The sequence below is a fragment of the Phocoena phocoena genome, chromosome 7 (genome assembly GCF_963924675.1).
Source record: "Phocoena phocoena chromosome 7, mPhoPho1.1, whole genome shotgun sequence".
In the NCBI taxonomy this organism is placed as follows: domain Eukaryota; kingdom Metazoa; phylum Chordata; class Mammalia; order Artiodactyla; family Phocoenidae; genus Phocoena; species Phocoena phocoena.
The window spans coordinates 106,295,603-106,318,518 of NC_089225.1; the positions used below are offsets into that span (position 1 = coordinate 106,295,603).

At 38.4% G+C, this 22,916-nt stretch overlaps 1 protein-coding gene across 1 annotated transcript in view; it reads left to right on the top strand.

Moving 5' to 3' along the window:
* LOC136125446 (nuclear body protein SP140-like) overlaps nt 1–22,916 on the top strand; it is a 60,759-nt gene that overhangs the window by 9,067 nt on the left and 28,776 nt on the right. Inside the window, exons 4-7 of the mRNA XM_065880185.1 lie at nt 208–291; nt 7,184–7,255; nt 12,112–12,195; nt 14,077–14,157. Of these exons, the coding sequence (XP_065736257.1) occupies nt 208–291; nt 7,184–7,255; nt 12,112–12,195; nt 14,077–14,157 (321 nt within the window). The remainder of the gene's footprint in view (nt 1–207; nt 292–7,183; nt 7,256–12,111; nt 12,196–14,076; nt 14,158–22,916) is intronic.

A 22,916-nucleotide genomic window follows, 5' to 3' on the forward strand; every position in this document is an offset into this window, starting at 1 on the left:
GTTCCAAATCTTGACTGTGATGTTGGTCACAGAGCTGTTTTACACTTAAGATATGTGCATCTCAATGAAAAAGAGGCAAGCAAGGCTCTGCTGGGCCTCAGATAGGGTCCTTGGAACTTGAACATCATCAGAGTTCATCTTGAGCACACAGATGTCTCTTCTCTGGATACTGTCTGAGTTCTGTCTTTTTCTTATCGCTCTCTTTAGTGTCCTTGGAACAGTCACCTCTCCAAATGAACAATGTAATAAGGTTAGAAGATGTACCCAGCTTACTGCCATATAACAGACAAGGTAACAATCATTTAATTTATCAATTCCATATTAAATCTTTGTTTTCTTGTCTTCATGGAAGCAAAGCCTACCTTTGGCCTCCTATCCTAGGCCTCTGCTAGCCCCCACTTCTCCTACCTGCCCCCTTCTTCTCCTAGCTGCTCACATATGCAACAGAGACAGTGAGAAAAGGAATCTGAACTCCTGAGTAGATGGAGCATCCATTAATGGGGAATATAAAAAGAGAAAATTGAAAAGGTAGATAGGGTGTCATATGTGACAAATTACATGAATGGATCCAGTTTTCTAAAATCCCACTCTTCCAGGTTGAGATAGGGGATAATTTTCAATTAATTTCACAGAACAACTAAGAGGAACTTGGAAACATCATGGCATATCAGGTTCACCCGGGAGAACTGGCCAGTTGGAGGTCCCTGGTACTGTAGTCAGAGTCCAAGAGGAGAGTTTTGGAGATGATGAGAGGGGAGAACCTGGAGGATGAAATCACACAGAGAGACAAAAGTTGAATAGTGTTGGGAGACAGAGGTCAAAATAAAGTGGGAGAAACAGATGGAATGGGAGCAAGTGTAAGACACCGCAGAGAAGAGATAAACTGAAAAATTTCTCAAGAAACAGAGATAAAAGTTGAGAGTGAAAAGTATGGAAAGGGCAAGACCGAGAGGAAAATAAATACTAAGAATTGGGAAAAGTCAGGCAGACGTACAAAGGCAACTATGAGGAGAAAGAGTTGAAGGAGAATGGATGGAAAACAGGTTGAGAGCGAAAAGACAATAAAAGAGAGAGGAGCAGATCGGGACATTGTAGGCTTGAGGTAAGAGCACTGTATATAAGCAACTTTGGGCACAAGTGTTGGCAACATTAGCTGTGAGTTTTCAGATTAAACTGTCCTTAACCATCGAAGTGGCACTTGTAAAATACTCACATTGCAATAGTCCTCTCCCTGAATATTCCAGTGATTCCTATGACCAAATCACCACCCTAGATTGCCTTCAGAGTACCTTTATCCGTGGACTCAAAGACAATGGTCTGCTAGATATCTACACATGAATTCTTTCAAGAACTTTTAACTTGGCATTTCAGAACTAAAAGTAGTGTCTTCATCACTCAAGCTAGATCTAAACTCCTCTTCAGCATTCATGTTTCAGTGATGGATCCTTATTATCTCATAGGTTTTCAAGTTGGAAGTCTAGGCGTCACCGTGACTGCTCTTGCCCTCAAATAAATGCCTGTTACTCATCCAGTATAGTCATTTCTCTTCCAGAATATCTCCAAGCTGTCCATCTGTCACACCCCGAAGTCTTCAGACCTCTGCCATGGGTCTCAAAGCAACAGTCTTCTGTTCATGACCTTCCTCTAATCTTGCTTCCAACAAATGTGTTATTTGCACTTCAACTACATGGGACATTTGAAAATGAAAATTAGATTGTGTTATGTTCCAACATACTTTCTTAATACACTAAGGATTAAATAAATGTTTCTCTGTGTGGCATCCAAGATTACCCATGATAAGCCCTGTATCGATTTCCCCAGCCTCATCACCTGCTTCCTGCACTATTAATTCAATATAGTATAAACTTTTTCCCCCAATAATTTTATTTTTAAATTTTGTATTTTATTTTATTTTTTAAAATTTTACTGTAATATAGTTGATTTACAATGTTGTGTTAGTTTCAAGTGTACAGCAAAGTGATTCAGTTATACATATATGTTCATATATATATATTCTTTTTTTACATTCTCTTCCATTATACATTATTACAAGATATTACGTATAGTTCCCTGTACTATACAGTAGGTCCTTGTTGGTTATCTTTTTTAATACATAGTAGTGTGTATATGTTAATCCTAAACTCCTAATTTATCCCTCCCCCACCTCTCCTTTGGTAACCATATGTTTGTTTTCTATGTCTGTGAGTCTGTTTCTGTTTTCTAAGTAAGTTCATTTGTATCATTTTTTAAATTCCACATACATATAAGCAATATCATATGATATTTGTTTTTCTGTCTCATTTACTCCCCCAATAATTTTAATTGTTAAATCTTTCATATCTGAGCATTTTCATACATTTTCTGCCTTATTCAGAACTGTTTTCACATTCTACTACCCTCCACTTAACCTCCTCACTCTGGTAAATCCTATTTAAAACATACTATGGCAGGGAGGCCTTTCTTTAGAGAAAGCTAGAAAGAAACAGTTGAAAGACAAAGGATAGGAGAGAAGGAGCAACATCAGAGAAACAAGACAAAAGTTGCAGAAACAGAGAAAGAGACAGTCTAGGAGACACCAGCAGAAAGAAACAGAGGCAGAGATGGATAAAATGTAAAGGTTCAAATGGAAAGGGAAGAAGTAGAAAGAGAATGTGGTATAAAAAAGGAAACCACTAAGATCAGAAACTACCACTAAGATCAGGAACAAGACAAGGTTGCCCACCCTCACCACTATTATTCAACATAGTTTTGGCCACAGTAATCAGAGAAGAAAAAGAGATAAAAGGAATCCAAATTGGAAAAGAAGAAGTAAAGCTGTCACTCTTTGCAGATGACATGATACTATACATAGAGAATCCTAAAGATGCTACCAGAAAACTACTAGAGTTAATCAATGAATTTGGTAAAGTAGCAGGATACAAAACTGATGAACAGAAATCTCTGGCATTCCTATACACTAATGATGAAAAATCTGAAAGTGAAATTAATAAAACACTCCCATTTACCATTGCAACAAAAAGAATAAAATATCTAGGAATAAACCTACCTAAGGAGACAAAAGACCCATATGCAGAAATTTATAAGACACTGATGAAAGAAATTAAAGATGATACAAATAGATGGAGAGATATACCATGTCCTTGGATTGGAAGAATCAACATTGTGAAAATGACTCTACTACCCAAAGCAATCTACAGATTCAATGCAATCCCTATCAAACTACCACTGGCATTTTTCACAGAACTAGAACAAGAAATCTCACAATTCATATGGAAACACAAAATACCCTGAATAGCCAAAGCAATCTTGAGAAAGGGAAACAGAGCTGGAAGAATCAGGCTCCCTGACTTCAGACTGTACTACAAAGCTACAGTAATCAAGACAGTATGGTACTGGCACAAAAACAGAAATATAGACCGATGGAACAGAATAGAAAACCCAGAGATAAACCCATGCACATATGGTCACCTTATCTTTCATAAAGGAGGCAAGAATATTCAGTGGAGAAAAGACAGCCTCTTCAATAAGTGGTGCTGGGAAAACTGGACAGCTACATGTAAAAGAATGAAATTAGAACACTCCCTAACACCATACACAAAAATAAACTCAAAATGGATTAAAGACCTAAATGTAAGGCCAGACACCGTCAAACTCTTAGAGGAAAACATAGGCATAACACTCTATGACATAAATCATAGCAAGATCTTTTTTGATCCACCTCCTAGAGAAATGGAAATAAAACCAAAAATAAACAAATGGGACCTAATGAAACTTAAAAGCTTTTGCCCAGCAAAGGAAACGATAAACAAGATGAAAAGACAACCCTCAGAATGGGAGAAAATATTTGCAAATGAAGCAACTGACAAAGGATTAATCTCCAAAACATACAAGCAACTCATGCAGCTCAATATTAAAAAAACAAACAACTCAATCCAAAAATGGGCAGAAGACCTAAATAGATATTTCTCCAAAGAAGATATACAGATTGCCAACAAACACATGAAAGGATGGTCAACATCATTAATCATTAGAGAAATGCAAATCAAAACTACAATGAGATATCATCTCACACCAGTCAGAATGGCCATCATCAAAAAATCTACAAACAGGGCTTCCCTGGTGGCACAGTGGTTGAGAGTCCGCCGGCCGATGCAGGGGACATGGGTTTGTGCCCCGGTCTGGGAAGATCCCACATGCCGCAGAGCGGCTGGGCCCGTGAACCATGACCACTGGACCTGCGCGTCTGGAGCCTGTGCTCCACAACGGGAGAGGCCACAATAGTGAGAGGCCCGTGTAGTGCAAAAAAAAAAAACCTACAAACAATAAATGCTGGAGAGGGTGTGGAGAAAAGGGAACCCTCTTGCACTCTTGGTGGGAATGTAAATTGATACAGCCACTATGGAGAACAGTATGGAGCTTCCTTAAAAAACTAACAATAGAACTACCATATGACCCAGCAATCCCACTACTGGGCATATACCCTGAGAAAACCATCATTCAAAAAGAGTCATGTACAAAAATGTTCATTTCAGGGGCTTCCCTGGTGGCGCAGCGGTTGAGAGTCCGCCTGCTGATGCAGGGGACACGGGTTCGTGCCCCGGTCCGGGAAGATCCCACATGCTGTGGAGCGGCTGGGCCCGTGAGCCATGGCCACTGAGCCTGCACGTCCGGAGCCTGTGCTCCGCAACGGGAGAGGCCACAACAGTGAGAGGCCCGCACGCCGCAAAAAAAAAAAAAAAAAAAAAAAAAAAAATCATTTCAGCTCTATTTACAATAGCCAGGACATGTAAGCAACCTAAGTGTCCATCAACAGATGAATGGATAAAGAAGATGTGGCACATATACACAATGGAATATTACTCAGCCATAAAAAGAAACGAAACTGAGTTATTTGTAGTGAGGTGGATGGACCTAGAGACTGTCATACAGAGTGAAGTAAGTCAGAAAGAGAAAAACAAATACCATATGCTAACACATATATATGGAATCTAAAAAAAAAGAAAAAAATTGGTCAGAAGAACCTAGGGACAAGATGCGAATAAAGATGCAGACCTACTAGGGAATGGACTTGAGGATACAGGGAGGAGGAGGGGTAAGCTGGGACAAAGTGAGAGAGTGGCATGGATATATATACACTACCAAACGTAAAATAGAAAGCTAGTGGGAAGCAGCCGCATAGCACAGGGAGATCAGCTCAGTGCTTTGTGACCACTTAAAGGGGTGGGATAGGGAGAGTGTGAGGGAGGGAGATGCAAGAGGGAAGAGATATGGGGACATATGTATATGTATAACTGATTCACTTTGTTATAAAGCAGAAACTAACACACCATTGTAAAGCAATTATACTCCAATAAAGATGTAAAAAAAAAAAAAAAAAGGCAAGGGAGATTTTTCCACAATGGATGAATTCCTCATCCCCTAGTGAAAGCTGCTGTTGCAAAGTTAACCTTCAGGTCAGGTTATTTTGGGGAGTGGGGCCTTCCAGTTTCTCAGGATTTGTTGATTTTCTAGTTATTTTCTTGCTGTGATTCCTCCTTGGTCATAAATTGAGATGTGTGTGGGATTTCATTCTTTACTGCAGGGAACAACAATGCCTGTTGGGAGGCCTGTGATGGAGAAGAGCCCCAGGGAGCCTGGAACATCCCACCAAGATGTGAGCTTGGTAAGGATGGGGAGGGATTGCCAGCCGAGGGTGTCAGGTGGCTGAATTCAGAGCTGGTGTTTATTGATGCTTTTTACCCTGAGCACACTCCACAGTCAAAAGATCTAGTGTGTCTTGGAATCCCATGAGTCCATAATAACATAAATAACATAACAAATAACATAAATATTCCTAAGTGCATTCTAGTAGCAATATGCTGGAGAAAGGTGATGTCTCTCATAGCTATTAATAGTAAAGACTTGAATTTATACTGACCTGCCCTTTATCTTCTCTAAAGAATAAAAACTAAGTATTATTCTATTTGGCTATAATGCTATTATTTTGTGTCTAACATTGGAAAACCCCCAAAAGAAACATGGTCCTTCAGATCAATTGCTCCCAAATCTAAAGTACAATTTTTGTCAGCTATTATTTATTATGTGACTGATTTTTCAAAGAATTTTGGCAAACAAGATGTCATTCTTCTCTCCACAAAGTTATGGATGTAACAGACAAAATGCTACTTATTCCTGTTTTATAGGTAAAGAAATAGAAGCACTGAAGTGTGTAAGGGTCTGTTAGCAGTCAAAGCAGTTAAACAAGTGAGGGTACCAGCATCCTCAATGACTTACTATGGTGACTATCGTGTGGGGCTGCAGAGGGTCAGGGCAGCCAAGACTTAGGTACATATATATGATGGAATATTACTCAGCCATAAAAAGGAATGAAATTGGGTCATTTGTAGAGATACGGATGGACCTAGAGTTTGTCATACAGAGTGAAGTAAGTCAGAAAGAGAAAAACAAATATCGTATATTAATGCATTTATGTGGAGTCTAGAAAAATACAGGTGAACCTATTTGCAGGACAGGAATAGAGATGCAGATGTAGGGAATGGACACAGGGGAGAGGAGAGGTGGGGTGAATTGGGAGATTAGGATTGACATATATACACTGCCATGTGTAAAATAGATAGCTAGTATGAAGCTGCCGTATTGCACAGGGAGCTCAGCTTGGTGCTCTATTATGACCTACATGGGTGGGATGGGGTGGGAGGGAGGGAGGTCCAAGAGGGAGGGGATATATATCAGTATACATATACATGTATATCACTATACGTATAGCTGATTCACTTTGTTGTACAGCAGAAACTAACACAACAGTGTAAAGTAACTATACACCAATTAAAAAAAAAAAAGAAAACTGACTCATGAGTAGGAAAACTGTCAAAGAACACTGAAGGGCAAAGAAGAAGAAGACGACTGGGAGGAAAGCCCAGAGTAAAGGAGGTGTGTGATCCTTCATGGCACAAAAACAACCATGTGTGGGGACAGAAAAATGAGGAGAAAGGTGACTAAGGGATAACGGGAAGGAAAAAAGGCAGAGCAAGGCTCTGGTGTGTCTAAAGTGAGGTGTTTGGAGCAACAGTATCTTTTCCCAAGGAGAAGTTCACCTGACCATTGAACACCAGAATTCAGCATGACCACTCTGAGATCTGTACCGCATCACCATGTCTGGTTGGTCTTTTCTGTTTTTCTTTAGTTTCCTGTGAGCCCAAAGCTCTTCAAGGGACAAACGAAGGCAATTCTGAAGAGATTCCCAAACTGCAAGCAGGTAACGGGGGAGCTAATATTGATTTAAGTGACCAATTATCTCATTAATTTGTTTGCATGTCTGTATGCAAGGGACGTTTCCCTTCATTCCCCCAAACACAAACACACACTTTTCCTTAGGCTCTGGTTGCTTTCTTCAGGTATATAGGAGGCAAGGGGGAAAGAGGGACTAAGGGCCTTAATGGAGGGGCTTCTGGGTAGAGAATTTAAGGGCACAGAATAATAAAAATGTAGATTGGGGCCACCACATGCAGTTGCCTAAGTAGTTTCAATTTTATTTAAAAGTATATGGAATCTAAATACAACCAGATTGGGGTTTGGAGGAGAGAGATCATTTTAAACTTATGTCCCAGGGTTGCATAGGTTTAATGAAATACTATGTATAGGAGAGACAAACAGGAAGTGAGTTAAAAGAAAAAATAAGGATGGATTAAAGACCTAAATGTAAGGCCAGATACTATAAAACTCTTAGAGTAAAACTTAGGCAGAACACTCTTTGACATAAATCACAGCAAGAGCTTTTTTGATACACCTCCTAGAGTAATGAAAATAAAAACAAAAATAAACAAATGGGACCTAATGAAACTTCAAAGCTTTTGCACAGCAAAGGAAACCATAAAACAAAAAGTCAATCCTCAGAATGGGAGAAAATATTTGCAACCAAGTAACTGACAAGGGATTAATCTCCAAAATATACAAACAGCTCATGCAGCTCAATATCAAAAAAACAAACAACCCAATCAAAAAATGGGTAGAAAATCTAAATAGACATTTCTCCAAGATCTAAAGAAGACATACAGATGACCAAAAAGCACATGAAGAGATGTTCAACGTCACTAATTATTAGAGAAATGCAAATCAAAACTACAATGAGGTATCACCCCACACCAGTTAGAATGGCCATCATCAAAAAGCCTACAAACAATAAATACTGGAGAGGGTGTGGAGAGAAGGGGACCCTCCTACACTGTTGGTGGGAATGTAAATTGGTACAGCCACTTTGGAGAACAGTATGGAGTTTCCTTAAAAGAACTAAAAATAGAGCTACCATATGATCCAGCAATCCCACTCCTGGGCATATATCTGGAGAAAACAGTAATTCGAAGAGATACATGAACTACAGTGTTCATTGCAGCACTGTTTACAATAGCCAGGGCATGGAAGCAACCTAAATGTCCATTGATAGATGAATGGATAAAGAAGATGGTACATATATAAATGGAATATTACTCAACCATAAAAAGAACGAAATAATGCCATTTGCAGCAACATAGATGGACCTAGAGATTGTCATACTGAGTGAATTAAGTCTGACAGAGAAAGACAAATATCATATGATATCATTTATAAGTGGGATCCAAAAAAATGGTACAAATGAACTTATTTATAAAACAGAGTCACAGATGTAGAAAACAAACTGATGGTTACCAAGGGGGAAAGTGGGGGTAAGCATAATTTGGGACAGGAGTCCCCAACCCCTGGGATGCAGACCAGTACCGGTCCAAGGAACTGGGTCGCACAGCAGGCGGTGAGCAGTGGGCAAGCCAGTGAAGCTTCATCTGCCGCTCCCCATCGCTTTCATCACCGCCTAAACCATCCCCCACCCCCCACACCACGTCCGTGGAAAAATTGTCTTCCACAAAACTAGTCCCTGGTGCCAAAAAGGTTGGGAACTGCTGATTTAGGAGATTGGGATTGACATATACTCACTACTATATATTAAATAAATAACTAATAAGAACCTACTGTGTGGCACAGGGAACCCTACTCAGCACTCTGTAATGACCTCTATGGGAAAAGAGTCTAAAAAAGAGTGGATATATATATATATATATATATATATATATATATATATATATATATAACTGATTCACTTTGCTGTACAGCAGAAACTAACACAACATTATACCTCAACTATACTCCAATAAAAATTAATTTAAAGGGGTGAGATAGGGAGGGTGGTTGGAAGACACAAGAAGGAGGAGATATGGGGATATATGTATATGTATAGCTGATTCACTTTGTTATACAGCAAAAACTAACACACCATTGTCAAGTAATTATACTCCAATAAAGATATTAAAAATTAATTTAAAAATTAAAAATATAATAAAATAGAGAACTAACAATGACCTACTGTGTAGCACAGGGAACTCTACTTAATACTCTGTAATGACCTATATGGGAAAAGAATCTAAAAAAGAGTGGATATATGTATATGTATAACTGATTCACTGTGCTGTACAGCAGAAACTAATACAACATTGTAAATCAACTATACTCTAATAAAAATTAAAAAAAATAAATAGATGTGGAATCGAAATAGAACCAGGTTAGAATGTGGTGTCAGGGAGGGGAGATAATTTTCAACCTGCTTTCCTCGAGGTTGTGCCAGGAACATGGGCATAGTGGGTATAATCGCAAAATAGAAAACTCATGTCAAAGACATTTGAAACGAGCCTGCCAAGGGGAAGGAAGGATCCCTACTCGTTTGTCAGTGGCAAAAAATGAGAACTTTGATGATTTGCAGAAGGAATATGTGAGATGGAAAAAATATACAGAAAGGCTGAAATTTTAATTTTTAGATTTAAATTTTAAGTTGAAACATTACAAACAGGAAGTTAAGAACTAAAGAGAACAGATAGAAGCAGGGAAATGAGCACCATAGAAGAAAGGAGCTCAACTCAATAATCAAACAAGGTACAGAGTTTAAAAGATAGAGAATGTGACATTAGAGAAAGACCCAGAGAGGGAAAGTGCTAAGAAATAGAAAGACTGGAGGAAAGTATAACAGTTATACATAGAGAAAAAGATAAAGGAGAAGAGTAAAACATCTGTAGAGAGGGAACACCATGTACAAGGATGGAGAAGATGGTTTGGGACATTGTAGGGACTGAAAGAAGAGTTGCTGCATGGAAGCAACTTCTAACACTAGGAGTTGAACATGTTAGCCATGAGTTTTCAGATTATGGTTCCTCCAATTATCAAAGTGGCACCTGTAATACACTCAGAGGCAATGGGCCTCCCCTCAGCCATTCTTGTATGCTCTATCTATAACTTAATGATCCCCAAATTCCTAACTCTGGCCCCAACTTGCCTTGTAAGCTCATTCATCTAAGTGCCTGACTATATTTGTACAGGGATCTGAGAGACATCTCCATTTGGATGGTTTTCGGGAACTTCAATACAAGTCACTTCCATAGTTGCATATACCATCTTTCTTGATGCCAGATCTGCCTCCTTTCCCCGTGTTCCCTATCTCAGTATGGAACGCTATTGTTCCATTCTTTAGGTAGACACCTAGGGGTCACCAATGACTCTTTTCCCTCCCTCAACTCACACACCCCATCAATCATCCAGTTTAGTTAACTATACCTTTAACTTGTCTCTTACTCATCCATTTGTTGCCACACCTGACACGGAAGCCCTAGTCAGATGTCTCTTCTCTCTGGAACTAGAGCCAGGGCAACAGACTCTATATGGTCTCATACCTTCCTCCAGTCATCCTCCCACCATATCCATTCTCTCCAACTCAACTAGATGACCCTTTGAAAATGCAGGTTGGCTTATCTCACTTTCCTACCTTAAATCAATAACTTTTTGTTGTCAAAAGTTTGAAATCCTTCCCTGTTTTCCTTCCCATGGCTCCAGCCTCATGTCTGCCTCTCCTGCAACGACTTCTAAAGTTTGTTTAAAACTTTGCAGTAATTTTAATTTTGATTACTTTTTCTCATCTGAGTCTTTGCACACTTAGCCCTGTGCTTGGAACAATTTTCTTGGTCCACTCCACTCTCCATTCTGCTCACTAATCTGGTGAAATCACATGGAAGTTATAGACCACCTCAGAGATACCTTTTCTAATTCCTAGTTCTAGAAAAAAACAGCATGAGAGATGGGGAGAAGACAGAAAGCTCAGCATCAGGAAAGGAAGAGAGAGAAAAGGCAGGTGGGAAGAGACATGGGAAAAGAAACAAATCAGGACAAAGAGAAGTACCAAGAGATTCCAATAGCAAGATACTGAGATAGAAATAGAAGAAGCAGAGATGTGTGGAAAGGGTGAGAATGAGAAAGAGAACTGGGTTGGGAGACAATGTGTACAGTCTCCATCAGATTATTGGATTGTGCAAGCCCCCTCTTACCTTCATGAAACCCTAAGACACAGGTATACAAACTGTTGTAACTTCTATTTTATGGTTGGGGAAATGAAACAGAAGGGCATGGAGGTTATTTTTGCAAGGGCAAGGTAGAAAAGGAAGAGTGGGCACCAGCATCCTGGGTATGTCACTGAGGGTGACAGTTGTGTGAAGCCAGCTGACAGTCAGCGTGGGGTCATGTGGTCAGAAAAGGAAGAGGAAACCCAAGGAGTTCTGCAGGTTCCCAGGGGAGAGAACCAGGGTCCAAGAGAAGATTTAGTTAAGGAAAAATTAATGTTGGTGGGGAGGGAAAGGAAACCACTGAGAGACAGGAAGTATAGAAATGGACCCAACCACTTAGGCTTGAAGAGATCTAGAATAAGAAAGTTAGAAAGGATAACAGGAGAAAAGGGATACACTATCACTGAAAAACAAACAAACAAACAAACCCCAAGACCTGAAGACAAGAGATGAGGAGAGAAACACAGACAATCAAAGAGATGCACAGCTAGGAAACAGAGCTGTGTGGAGGTGGAACTGTGGGTAGGATGCTGAGAAGGAGAGAGAAGAGGTGCAGATGGCAAAGAAGCAGAAGGAGATGGCGTGGCTCTCAGAAGCAGTGCTTGGAGCAGACATATGGTTTTTCCATCATGTTTGGCATGAGCCAATCGAGGTCTGTTTCTGATCGCCCTCCATGGTCCATCATGTCCTTGTTTCTCTGCAGTGACCTGTTATCCCAAAACTCCCCAAATGACTCACGAAGGAGAACCCAAGGAGGTGCTCAGCCTACTACCAGTAGAGGGAGAAGGTAATTATGATTTAAACTCCTCAATAAATAGGAAAAATTATCCCCCCTTCTCTCATCTTGCCATTCTCTTCTTCATATTCACATACATACACATGGAATTGTGTCGATTTTCTGTTTTGTTTTTTCCAAAACTGTGAGAGAGACTAAGGAGAAAGGTGAGCTGAACTGAGTGGGGAGAGCACCCCTGCATGGAGAACATAGGAAAACAGGATGTGCCAAAGGTAGGCTGGAGTCCCAAACCACAAGTACCTGGGTGACTTTATTAAATGCATATAAAATCCAAATGTCATCAGGTTATGGCAGTTGAGGCAAGGAGATCATTTTCAGCTTACTTCGGACGTACAAGGAGCATGGAAGTAAGTTTTGTGAATGACTGATAAGCTTGCAATTTAGAAAGGTCATGTGGGAGACTTAGAATAGAGCTAATAAGGGAAGGCTCTCCAGCACTGTGGTCCATGTGAAAATGGAAGGACTTTTGTCAGTTTGAGAGAAGGGATCTGTGAGCATGAGGAAAATATATAAAATAAGGAAAATTTACAGGCATCTAGAAAGAGAAGACCCAGAGAAAAAGAGAAAAGGAGAAAATGGAAGACAAGGTAGAAAGGGAATTACCTCAGTAAGAAATGAGATACAAAGATAAAAATTAGAGAAACTATATAGAGAGGCAAATAAATACGAAAAAAAAAGTGCAAGGAAGTGCAGAGAAACTATGTCGAGAAAGAGTTTTATCAGATCAATAGAGTGAAAACAGCTGTACAGGGAAGAGAGGAGAGAAGTTAGGATCCTGGAATGCTGAAGTATGCATATCAGTCAGGAGCATCTTCCATCCCAGTAGTGAGTTTCCAAGTTAGGTTTGCCCCATTGAGAGAGTGGTGTCCATAACATAGAGTAATAACTCTCTCCCTGGCAGCCTCAGCTACTCTCAGGTAACAGAATGTGTCTCAAGCACATGCCTGCTAGGCAGACCCATCTTCCAAGGTCATCCATCTATGTATTTACCTGAAGACATTTATCCCAGGGCCCTCTCCATTTGGATGTCTTTCAGGAACTGACACTTCCAAAATTGAAACCAACATCTTCTTCCATGAAACTGGAATGTCCTTTTCTTACAGGGTTTGCTCTCTCAGTAAATGGAACTTGAATGTCCCATTTTCTCTTGCTCCCATCTTGCCCATTTTCTCCACTTTAGCACAATTTTTATGTGCAAGATGGAAATCAGATCATATTACTTTCCCACTTAAACCTGGTGACCTTTGTTGTCCAAAGATTAGATCAGTTATCCTTCCTGTCTTTCTGTGCCTTCCATTCATCATGCGACCCTTGCCAATTTCTTCTTCCTCGTCTCACTTGTGGTCTGAGCATCCTGGCTCAGCTCATTTTCTTGTTTCTCTTTAGTGTCCTGTGATCCTAAAGCTTCCCAAATGACCAACAAAGAAGAACCAGAGGAGCTGCCTAGTCAACCACTATGTGATGGAGAAGGTAATTGTGATTTCAACTCCCAAATTGAATCTTTGTTTTTCTGTCTGCAGAGAGGAAAATCTCCATCTTTCTTCTCTCTTCCTACCCTACTCCCCTTCACATACCCATACAGAAGAAATATATAGAGCCAACTGGAAAGGATGAAAAAGACAGAGAAAATTAGTGTATAAGAAGGGAGTGAGATGGGTAGACTGTTTTCAGCCTCTGATGATAGTGACGGGAGCCATGTTAACCTCTAGGTCAGGTGAGCTCAAAGGCAGGAGGGTCTAAGGGCAAGGACATTCCCATCTTGGAGATACTTGAGCTGCTCTGGTCTTCCTGGTTGTCTCTGGGAGTGTTTTCCTACTACAGTTTCCATTGGTCATACACTGGGATTCCAAGAGATTTCATTCTATTTATCAGAAGGAAGCAGTACCTGTTCAGAAGTGTGTGATGAAGAAGAACCCCAGGAATCCTTGAGCTCACTACCAAAAAGTGGAGCAGGTGAGAGAGATAAGGACTGTCTGGGCTGCAGGGTGTCAGGAGGATGGTGTTTCCTGATGGATTTTACTCTAGGAATACTCCACAATGAAAGCTCCAGTTAATTCTCAAATATCATTCTTCACATTTACCTTGGCTCTTTGGCCCTTGTACCTTGCAAGGGACAAGAAACCTTGAGCAACTCCATAATTAGGAGATCATATTGTTTGATTGTAGGTATCCATATATTCAGTTGTAGTAGATAGAATTCCACATAGGAGAAAGAACACAGAAGTTGTACAAAAATTTGATTAACTTTAGTGGAACTGTTAGTACATTATTCTCTAGCTATTTATTATCTCCCAAGAATATTTATATTCACCTCTTCCAGCACAGAAACATAATCTTTCATTTGTGTATTATCTACAGAGAGTTGATTTATTGGTTAAGTTGGTGTAATGTACTTTAACTCATCATAAACTGTTTCTTTGCCCAAATGTTTGAACTTTTGATCTTATTATAGGAATAACTCATGACTTCAAATGTTTGAGGTTCTTTGGGGGTTTTAGTTGTTTCTTATTCCATGGACAACACTCAAAGATGAAGTACAGTTGGGTTTAAGCTGATTTTGATGATTAGGTGGAGTCATGGTCTTTATATAAATAGTTTGTAGCATCCTTGCCCTGAATGCCCATCAGTAGCTGTCAGCCTGATATTTCTTAATGCAATTTATCCTCAATTAAAATTTATTTTAAAAGCATAATTACAAGTAAAGCCATTATTTTTTTCCAGGAGTTGGCTTGGGACGATGACATATTCAAAAATTCTTCAAATTGGCTCTACTAGAAATATTTTAGAAGAACTGAATTATAAAGTTAGGGTGGTGATCGTCCTAAGTGAAGTCAGTCTTGGAATGTTATTATTAGTAGTAACATTATAGGGAAGTCAGAGGCTTCAGACATTAAACCAGTAAATAGAAAAACTAAAGTTGTAAGGATAAAGGATAAAAATATGAAGGAGAATGTGACAATCAGTGTGACAATCTAGGCATCCAGGAAAACTTTATTCTGATTGATCTTGAGTGGAAGCAGTTCTACTTCATGGAATTGTCTGCATGTTCTGGGGATCTTTGGGTAGTAAAAAGACATTAAATAATCCACTTGATATTTGTTTTTATATGGGCACCTGAAGAGATTGAAAATCTGTTTGTTTCCACAGCATTCAGAAGTTATGATCTACTCCAAATGCATAATGGCTTTCAGTTTAACAATTTGACATGTCCTAGAGAAGGCTCTATGTTCAGTTACTTGAGACAGTTTTGCTTTCTGTAAGGGAATGAACTCTACAAGGGAGTCTGGAACAGTCATTGCATAACCAGCCTGGTATTTCATTTTACTTTATTTTCTTTTGTCTCATTTAATTTTATTTTTATTTTAGAGATAAAACTTATCACCAAACAATATTAAGTCAGGATTTAGTAAGGAAGTATCTAAACTATCTCTTCTGGAAGTGGACATTAGAAACTAAATCCTAGGATTCTCCTTCCTTGAGTAAGAATATTACTCTATAATGCACACACACACACACACACACACACACACACACACACACATATGACATTTTCTTTATCTATTTATCTATTGATGAACACTTAGGTTGTTCCCATGTCCTTGGCTATTGTTTAAATAATGCTGCAGTGAACATTAGGGTGCAGATTTTGTTTCCTTTGGATTATATATCCAGGAGTGGAATTGCTGGAACATAAGGTAGTTCTATTTTTAGTTTTTTGAGGAAACTCCATGCTGTTTTCCACAGTGGCTGCACCAATTTACATCCCACCAACAGTGCTCAAGGGTTCCCTTTGCTCCACATTCTCACCAACATTTGTTATTGTTTGTGTTGACAATCTCCTTTTCTTAAACATCAACCCTGCCATACAACGTAACCTAAAAATGAGGGTAATGTCTTATGATATTCACAGTCCCTGGGGTTTAGGAACAAATCTTGGGAGGTCATTTTAGAATTCTACCTATGACAATGAAGCTTGAGTAAATCTCCAGAAAATAACTATCCAGATGAGACATTGATTTTCCCAAGCAAATAATATAGGCTACCAAACAAATTAAAACACCAAAGAAAGCTGAGCATATGTGTGTTAAAGAAAAGAATTTGACTTTAGAAAAGACTATAGTAATTGGCTTAGGCACTACAGGGAAGTGAGGTATACCTATTTTGTTTATTTCCTGCATGTCTTGAATATGCATAGTATAGGCATACTGATGTTCAGATTAACTATAAAGTGACCATGTGTAGGAGAATTTTCCAGGAATTCTAAGGTTAGCCCTTCTTAGTACACTTAATATGTAGTTTCATTTGCAGAATAGAGCCTTACCTATTAAATTTTTAGGAGTTTCTTGGAGAAAAGAAAGGACAGTTTGTTACATAATGGTCTGAATATAGCAGTTATTGGTTGGCACAGGGAACTACTCGGTCATTTTTTTCAGTCCTTTTAGAGAAATATTATCAAATGAGTCATTTACTTTTGACATGCCAAAAGTTGCCCACTGAAATCTAAAGACATCTTTTGTGAAAATTTACCATTTATTAAATGAAAGTTAGAATCACACTGAGAGTACAAAGAGGAAGTGAAAGTTCTGCCAGTGGGAGATTGTGACGTTGGCAAAGACAAGCCCACGACATAGAGTCATAAGTATGAATGGTGTCCTGAAAATGGAGTATTGTGCTCATCAATCAAGCAGAAACTAAAAAGAAGACATATGATCAATTATATGATAACAGTTATGTACTAAACAAAAGGATTTTCTTTCAAAAATTAATATGATGTCAAGTATCCTCATGAAAGTTTTGGTGAGGCACACAAGACAAAATGTGACAAACTATATTTGCACAAATTATCGACTTTCTAATGGACCCCCATCCATTAATTAGTCTTTGGGGCTAGCTTGGATTGGGGATTTATCAAATCTATGCCTCTATCTATTTGCTTTGGATCACTATCTTCTAATAATGAAGAAGCACAGGAAAATCAGGAACAGACAAACACGAGACAAGACTTTTAAAAAAATAGACAAAAGAAAAGTGAGAATAAATGAAGTAGTGGAAGAATAAGCACATTAATAGAACATTTGCTAAATGCTGTCCCGCCAAACCAAAATGTCTGCTTACTTTGTATGTAATTGCATACACATCTTTAAATAATAAAATAAATTCAGAAATAAAACTTCAATGAAACAAGTCAGAGCTCAAGTTGTTCTTGAGATGGATTCACTTGGCAGTGGATCAGGAAGACAATCTGAGTCGTGCACAAGAAGCTGGGGTTTTGGACTAACACCTGTTGGCCCAAGGGTCCCACAAGACACCCCTAAGCAAGAGTCCTCAAGACGATCTTGGTGGGAACACCATTTGTGAAGGAAGAGTGGCCACCATGCAATATTTGAAGCTAAAGCTGGATTTATAGCTTGCTGAGCAAGACACATGGTGGGAGGAAGCACTCTACACAGTTTTTTTTTAATAAGCTGCTGATTTGACTTATTTTTAATTAATTTTTATTGGAGTATAGTTGATTTACAATGGTGTGTTTTTACTTACACTCTTGGGAAGCATGTAGTTCAGGGACTGCAGACTTTCAGAAACAGGAGTGTTTATAAATCAGTTCGCATTTAGCCATACACATAGGCTTTCTGAAGTGTATCTGTTGCTGACTGGCTGATTTTCATAAGTGTAAGGCTGCAACTGATTAGCTGACTTTAGATGTGGTTAGTGATGCAAGCAGTCATTGGCCAATTGGGATGAATTTAAAACTGGTTCTGACAATTACTTTTTGCAACTTTCAAAGGACAGTTTTTCCTAGAAGGATAAGACCTTTTTATTTTATTCTTAGGGATAAAAGTAGAAAAATGAAAGTAGAGAAGGCAGAATGAGGTTCAAAAGATGGGAAAAACATGGCTCTGTTGGATCTCAGGTGTGATTATTGGAGCAGATATTCTTTTTCCCAGAAGGCAGTTCATTGTTGTTTTTCTTTTTGGTTTTTCTTTTCTTTTCATCTTTATTGGAGTATAATTGCTTTACAATGTTGTGTTAGTTTCTGCTGTATAACAAAGTGAATCAGCTATATGTATACATATATCCCCATATACCATCCCTCTTGCGTCTCTCTCCCACCCTCCCTATCCCACCCCTCTAGGTGGGCACAAAGCACCGAGCTGATCTCCCTATGCTATGTGGCTGCTTCCCACTACTTATCTATTTTACATTTGGTAGTGTATATATGTCAATGAAACTCTATCACTTTGTCTCATATTACCTGTCCTCCTCCCTGTGTCCTCAAGTCCATTCTCTGCGTCTGCATCTTTATTGCTGTCCTGCCGCTAGGTTCATCAGAACCATTTTTTTTTTTTTTAGATTCCATATATATGTGTTAGCATAGGGTATTTGTTTTTCTCTTTCTTACTTACTTCACTCTGTGTGACAGTCTCTAGGTCCATCCACCTCACTACAAATAACTCAATTTTGTTTCTTTTTATAGCTAATATTCCACTGTATATATATATGTGTGCCACAACTTCTTTATCCATTCATCTGTCAATGGACACTTACGTTGCTTCCATGTCCTGGCTATTGTAAATAGTGCTGAAATGAACATTGTGGTACATGTCTCTTTTTGAATTATGGTTTTCTCAGGGTATATGCCCAGTAGTGGGATTTCTGGGTCGTATGGTAGTTCTATTTTTAGTTTTGTTAAGAACCTCCATAGTAGCTGTATCAATTTACATTCCCACCAACAGTGCAAGAGGGTTCCCTTTTCTCCACACTCTCTCCAGCGTTTATTGTTTGTAGATTGTTTTAATTATGGCCATTCTCACCAGTGTGAGGTGATACCTCATTGTGGTTTTGATTTGCATTTCTCTAATGATTTGTGATGTTGAGCATCCTTTCATGTGTTTGTTGGCAATCCATATATCTTCTTTGGAGAAATGTCTATTTAGTTCTTCTGCCCATTTTTGGATTGGGTTGTTTGTTTCTTTAATACTGAGCTGCATGAACTGCTTGTATACTTTGGAGATAAATCCTTTGTCATTTGCTTCGTTTGCAAATAATTTCTCCTATTCTGAGGGCTGTCTTTCTTCTTATTTGTAGTTTCCTTTTAAGTTTCATTAGGTCCCATGTATTTATTTTTGTCTTTATTTCCATTTCTCTAGGAGGTGGGTCAAAAAGGATCACCCTGTGATTTATGTCAAAGAGTGTTCTTCCTATGTTTTCCTCTAAGGGTTTTATAGCGTCTGGCCTTACATTTAGGTCTTTAATCCATTTTGAGTTTATTTTTGTGTATGGTATTAGGAAGTGTTCTAATTTCATTCTTTTACATGTAGCTGTACAGTTTTCCCAGCACCACTTATTGAAGAGGCTGTCTTCTCTCCATTGTATATTCTTGCCTCCTTTATCAAAAATAAGGTGACCATATGTGCATGGGTTTATCTCTGGGCTTTCTATCCTGTTCCATTGATCTGGATTTCTGTTTTTGTGCCAGTACTCTACTGTCTTGATTATTGTGGCTTTGTAGTATAGTCTGAAGTCAGGGAGCCTGATTCCTCCAGCTCCGTTTTTCTTTCTCAAGATTACCTATTCGAGATCTTTTGTGTTTCCATACAAATTGTGAAATTTTTTGTTCTAGTTCTGTGAAAAATGCCATTGGTAGTTTGATAGGGATTGCATTGAATCTGTAGATTGCTTTGGGTTGTATTGTCATTTTCACAATATTGATTCTTTCAATCCAAGAACGTGGTATACCTCTCTATCTGTTTGTATCATCTTTAATTTCTTTCATCAGTGTCTTATAGTTTTCTGCATACAGGTCTTTTGTCTCCTTAGGTAGGTTTATTCCTACGTATTTTCTTCTTTTTGTCACAGTGGTAAATGGGAGTGTTTCCTTAATTTCTCTTTCAGGTTTTTCATCATTAGCGTATAGTAATGCAAGAGATTTCTGTGCATTAATTTTGTATCCTGCAACTTTACCAAATTCATTGATTAGCTCTAGTAGTTTTCTGGTAGCATCTTTAGGATTCTCTATGTATAGTATCATGTCATCTGCAAACAGTGAGAGTTTTACTTCTTCTTTTCCAATTTGGATTCCTTTTATTTCTTTTTCTTCTGTGATTACTGTGGCTAAAACTTCCAAAACTATGTTGAATAGTAATGGTGATAGTGGGCACCCTTGTCTTGTTCCTGATCTTAGAGGAGATGGCTTCAGTTTTTCACCATTGAGAATGATGTTGGCTGTGGGTTTGTCATATATGGCCTTTATTATGTTGAGGTAGATTCCCTCTATGCCCACTTTCTGGAGAGTTTTTGTCATAAATGGGTGTTGAATTTTTTCAAAAGCTTTTTCTGCATCTATTGAGATTATCATGTGGTTTTTATCCTTCTATTTTTTAATATGGTGTATCACATTGATTGATTTGCATATGTTGAAGAATCCTTGCATTCCTGGGATAAACCCCACTTGATCATGATGTATGATCCTTTTAATGTGCTGTTGGATTCTGTTTACTAGTATTTTGTTGAGGATTTTTGCATCTATGTTCATCAGTATTATTGGCCTCTAGTTTTCTATCCTTGTGACATCTTTGTCTGGTTTTGGTATCAGGGTGGTGGTGGCCTCGTGCAATGAGTTTGGGAGTATTCCTCCCTCTGCTATATTTTTGGAGAGTTTGAGAAGGATGGGTGTTAGCTCTTCTCTAAATGTTTGATAGAACTTGCCTGTGAAGCCATCTGGTCCTGGGCTTTTGTTTGTTGGAAGATTTTTAATCACAATTTCAGTACTTGCGATTCGTCTGTTTATATTTTCTATTTCTTCCTGATTCAGTCTCAGAAGGTAGTGCTTTTCTAAAAATTTGTCCATTTCTTCCAGGTTTTCCATTTTATTGGCATATAGTTGCTTGTAGTAATCTCTCATGATCCTTTGTATTTCTGCAGTGTCAGTTGTTACTTCTCCTTTTTCATTTCTAATTCTGTTGATTTGAGTCTTCTCCCTTTTTTTCTAGATGAGTCTGGCTAATGGTTTATCAATTGTGTTTATCTTCTCAAAGAGCCAGCTTTTAGTTTTATTGATCTTTGCTATTGTTTCCTTCATTTCTTTTTCATTTATTTCTGATCTGATTTTTATTATTTCTTTCGTTCTGCTAACTTTGGGTGTTTTTTTTGTTCTTCTTTCTCTATTTGCTTTAGGTGTATGGTTAGGTTGTTTATTTGAGATTTTCCTTATTTCTTGGGGTAGGATAGTACTGCTATAAACTTCCCTCTTAGAACTGCTTTTGCTGCATCCCATAGGTTTTGGGTCATCGTGTTTTCATTGTCATTTGTTTCTAGGTATTTTTTGATTTCCTCTTTGATTTCTTCAGTGATCTCTTGGTTATTTAGTAGTATATTGTTTAGCCTCCATGTATTTGGTTTTTTTACAGTTTTTTTCCTGTAATTGATGTCTAGTCGCATAGCGCTGTGGTCATAAAAGATACTTGATACAATTTCAATTTTCTAAAATTTACCAAGGCTTGACTTTTGTCCCAGGATATGATCTATCCTGGAGAATGTCCCATGAGCACTTGAGAAGTAAGTGTATTCTGTTGTTTTGGGATGAAATTTCCTATAAATATCAATTAAGTCCATCTTGTTTAATGTGTCATGTAAAGCTTGTGTTTCCTTATTTATTTTCACTTTGGATGATCTGTCCATTGGTGAAAGTGGGCTGTTAAAGTCCCCTGCTATTATTGTGTTACTGTTGATTTCCCCTTTTATGGCTGTTAGCATTTTCCTTATGTATTGTAGTGCTCCTATGTTGGGTGTGTAAACATTTACAATTGTTATATCTTCTTCTTGGATTGATCCCTTGATCATTATATAGTGTCCTTCTTTGTCTCTTTTAATAGTCTTTATCTTAAAGTCTATTTTGTCTGATATGAGAATTGCTACTCAAGCTTTCTTTTGATTTCCACTTGCATGGAATATCTTTTTCCATCCCCTCACTTTCAGTCTGTATGTGTCCCTAGGTCTGAAGTGGGCCTCTTGTAGACAGCATATATATGGGTCTTATTTTTGTATCCATTCAGCCAGTCTATGTCTTTTGGTTGGAGCATTTAATCCATTTACACTTAAGGTAATTATCAATATGTATGTTCCTAGTACCATTTTCTTCATTGTTTTGGGTTTGTTTTTGTAGATCTTTTCCTTCTCTTGTGTTTCCTGCCTAGAGAAGTTCCTTTAGCATTTGTTGTAAAGCTGGTTTGGTGGTGCTGAATTCTCTTAGCTTTTGCTTGTCTGTAAAGGTTTTAATTTCTCCATTGAATCTGAATGAGACCCTTGCTGAGTAGAGTAATCTTGGTTGTAGGTTTTTCCCTTTCATCACTTTAAATATGTCCTGCCAGTCCCTTCTGGCTTGCAGAGTTTCTGCTGAAAGATCAGCTGTCAACCTTATGGGGATTCCCTTGTATGTTATTTGTTGTTTTTCCCTTTCTGCTTTTAATATTTTTTCTTTGTATTTAATTTTTGATTGTTTGATTAATATGTGTCTTGGCATGTTTCTCCTTGGATTTATGCTGTATGGGACTCTCTGTGCTTCCTGGACTTGATTGACTCTTTCCTTTCCCATGTTAGGGAAGTTTTCAACTGTAATCTCTTCAAATATTTTCTCAGTCCCTTTCTTTTTCTCTTCTTCTTCTGAGACCCCTATAATTCGAATGTTGGCATGTTTAACATTGTCCCAGAGGTCT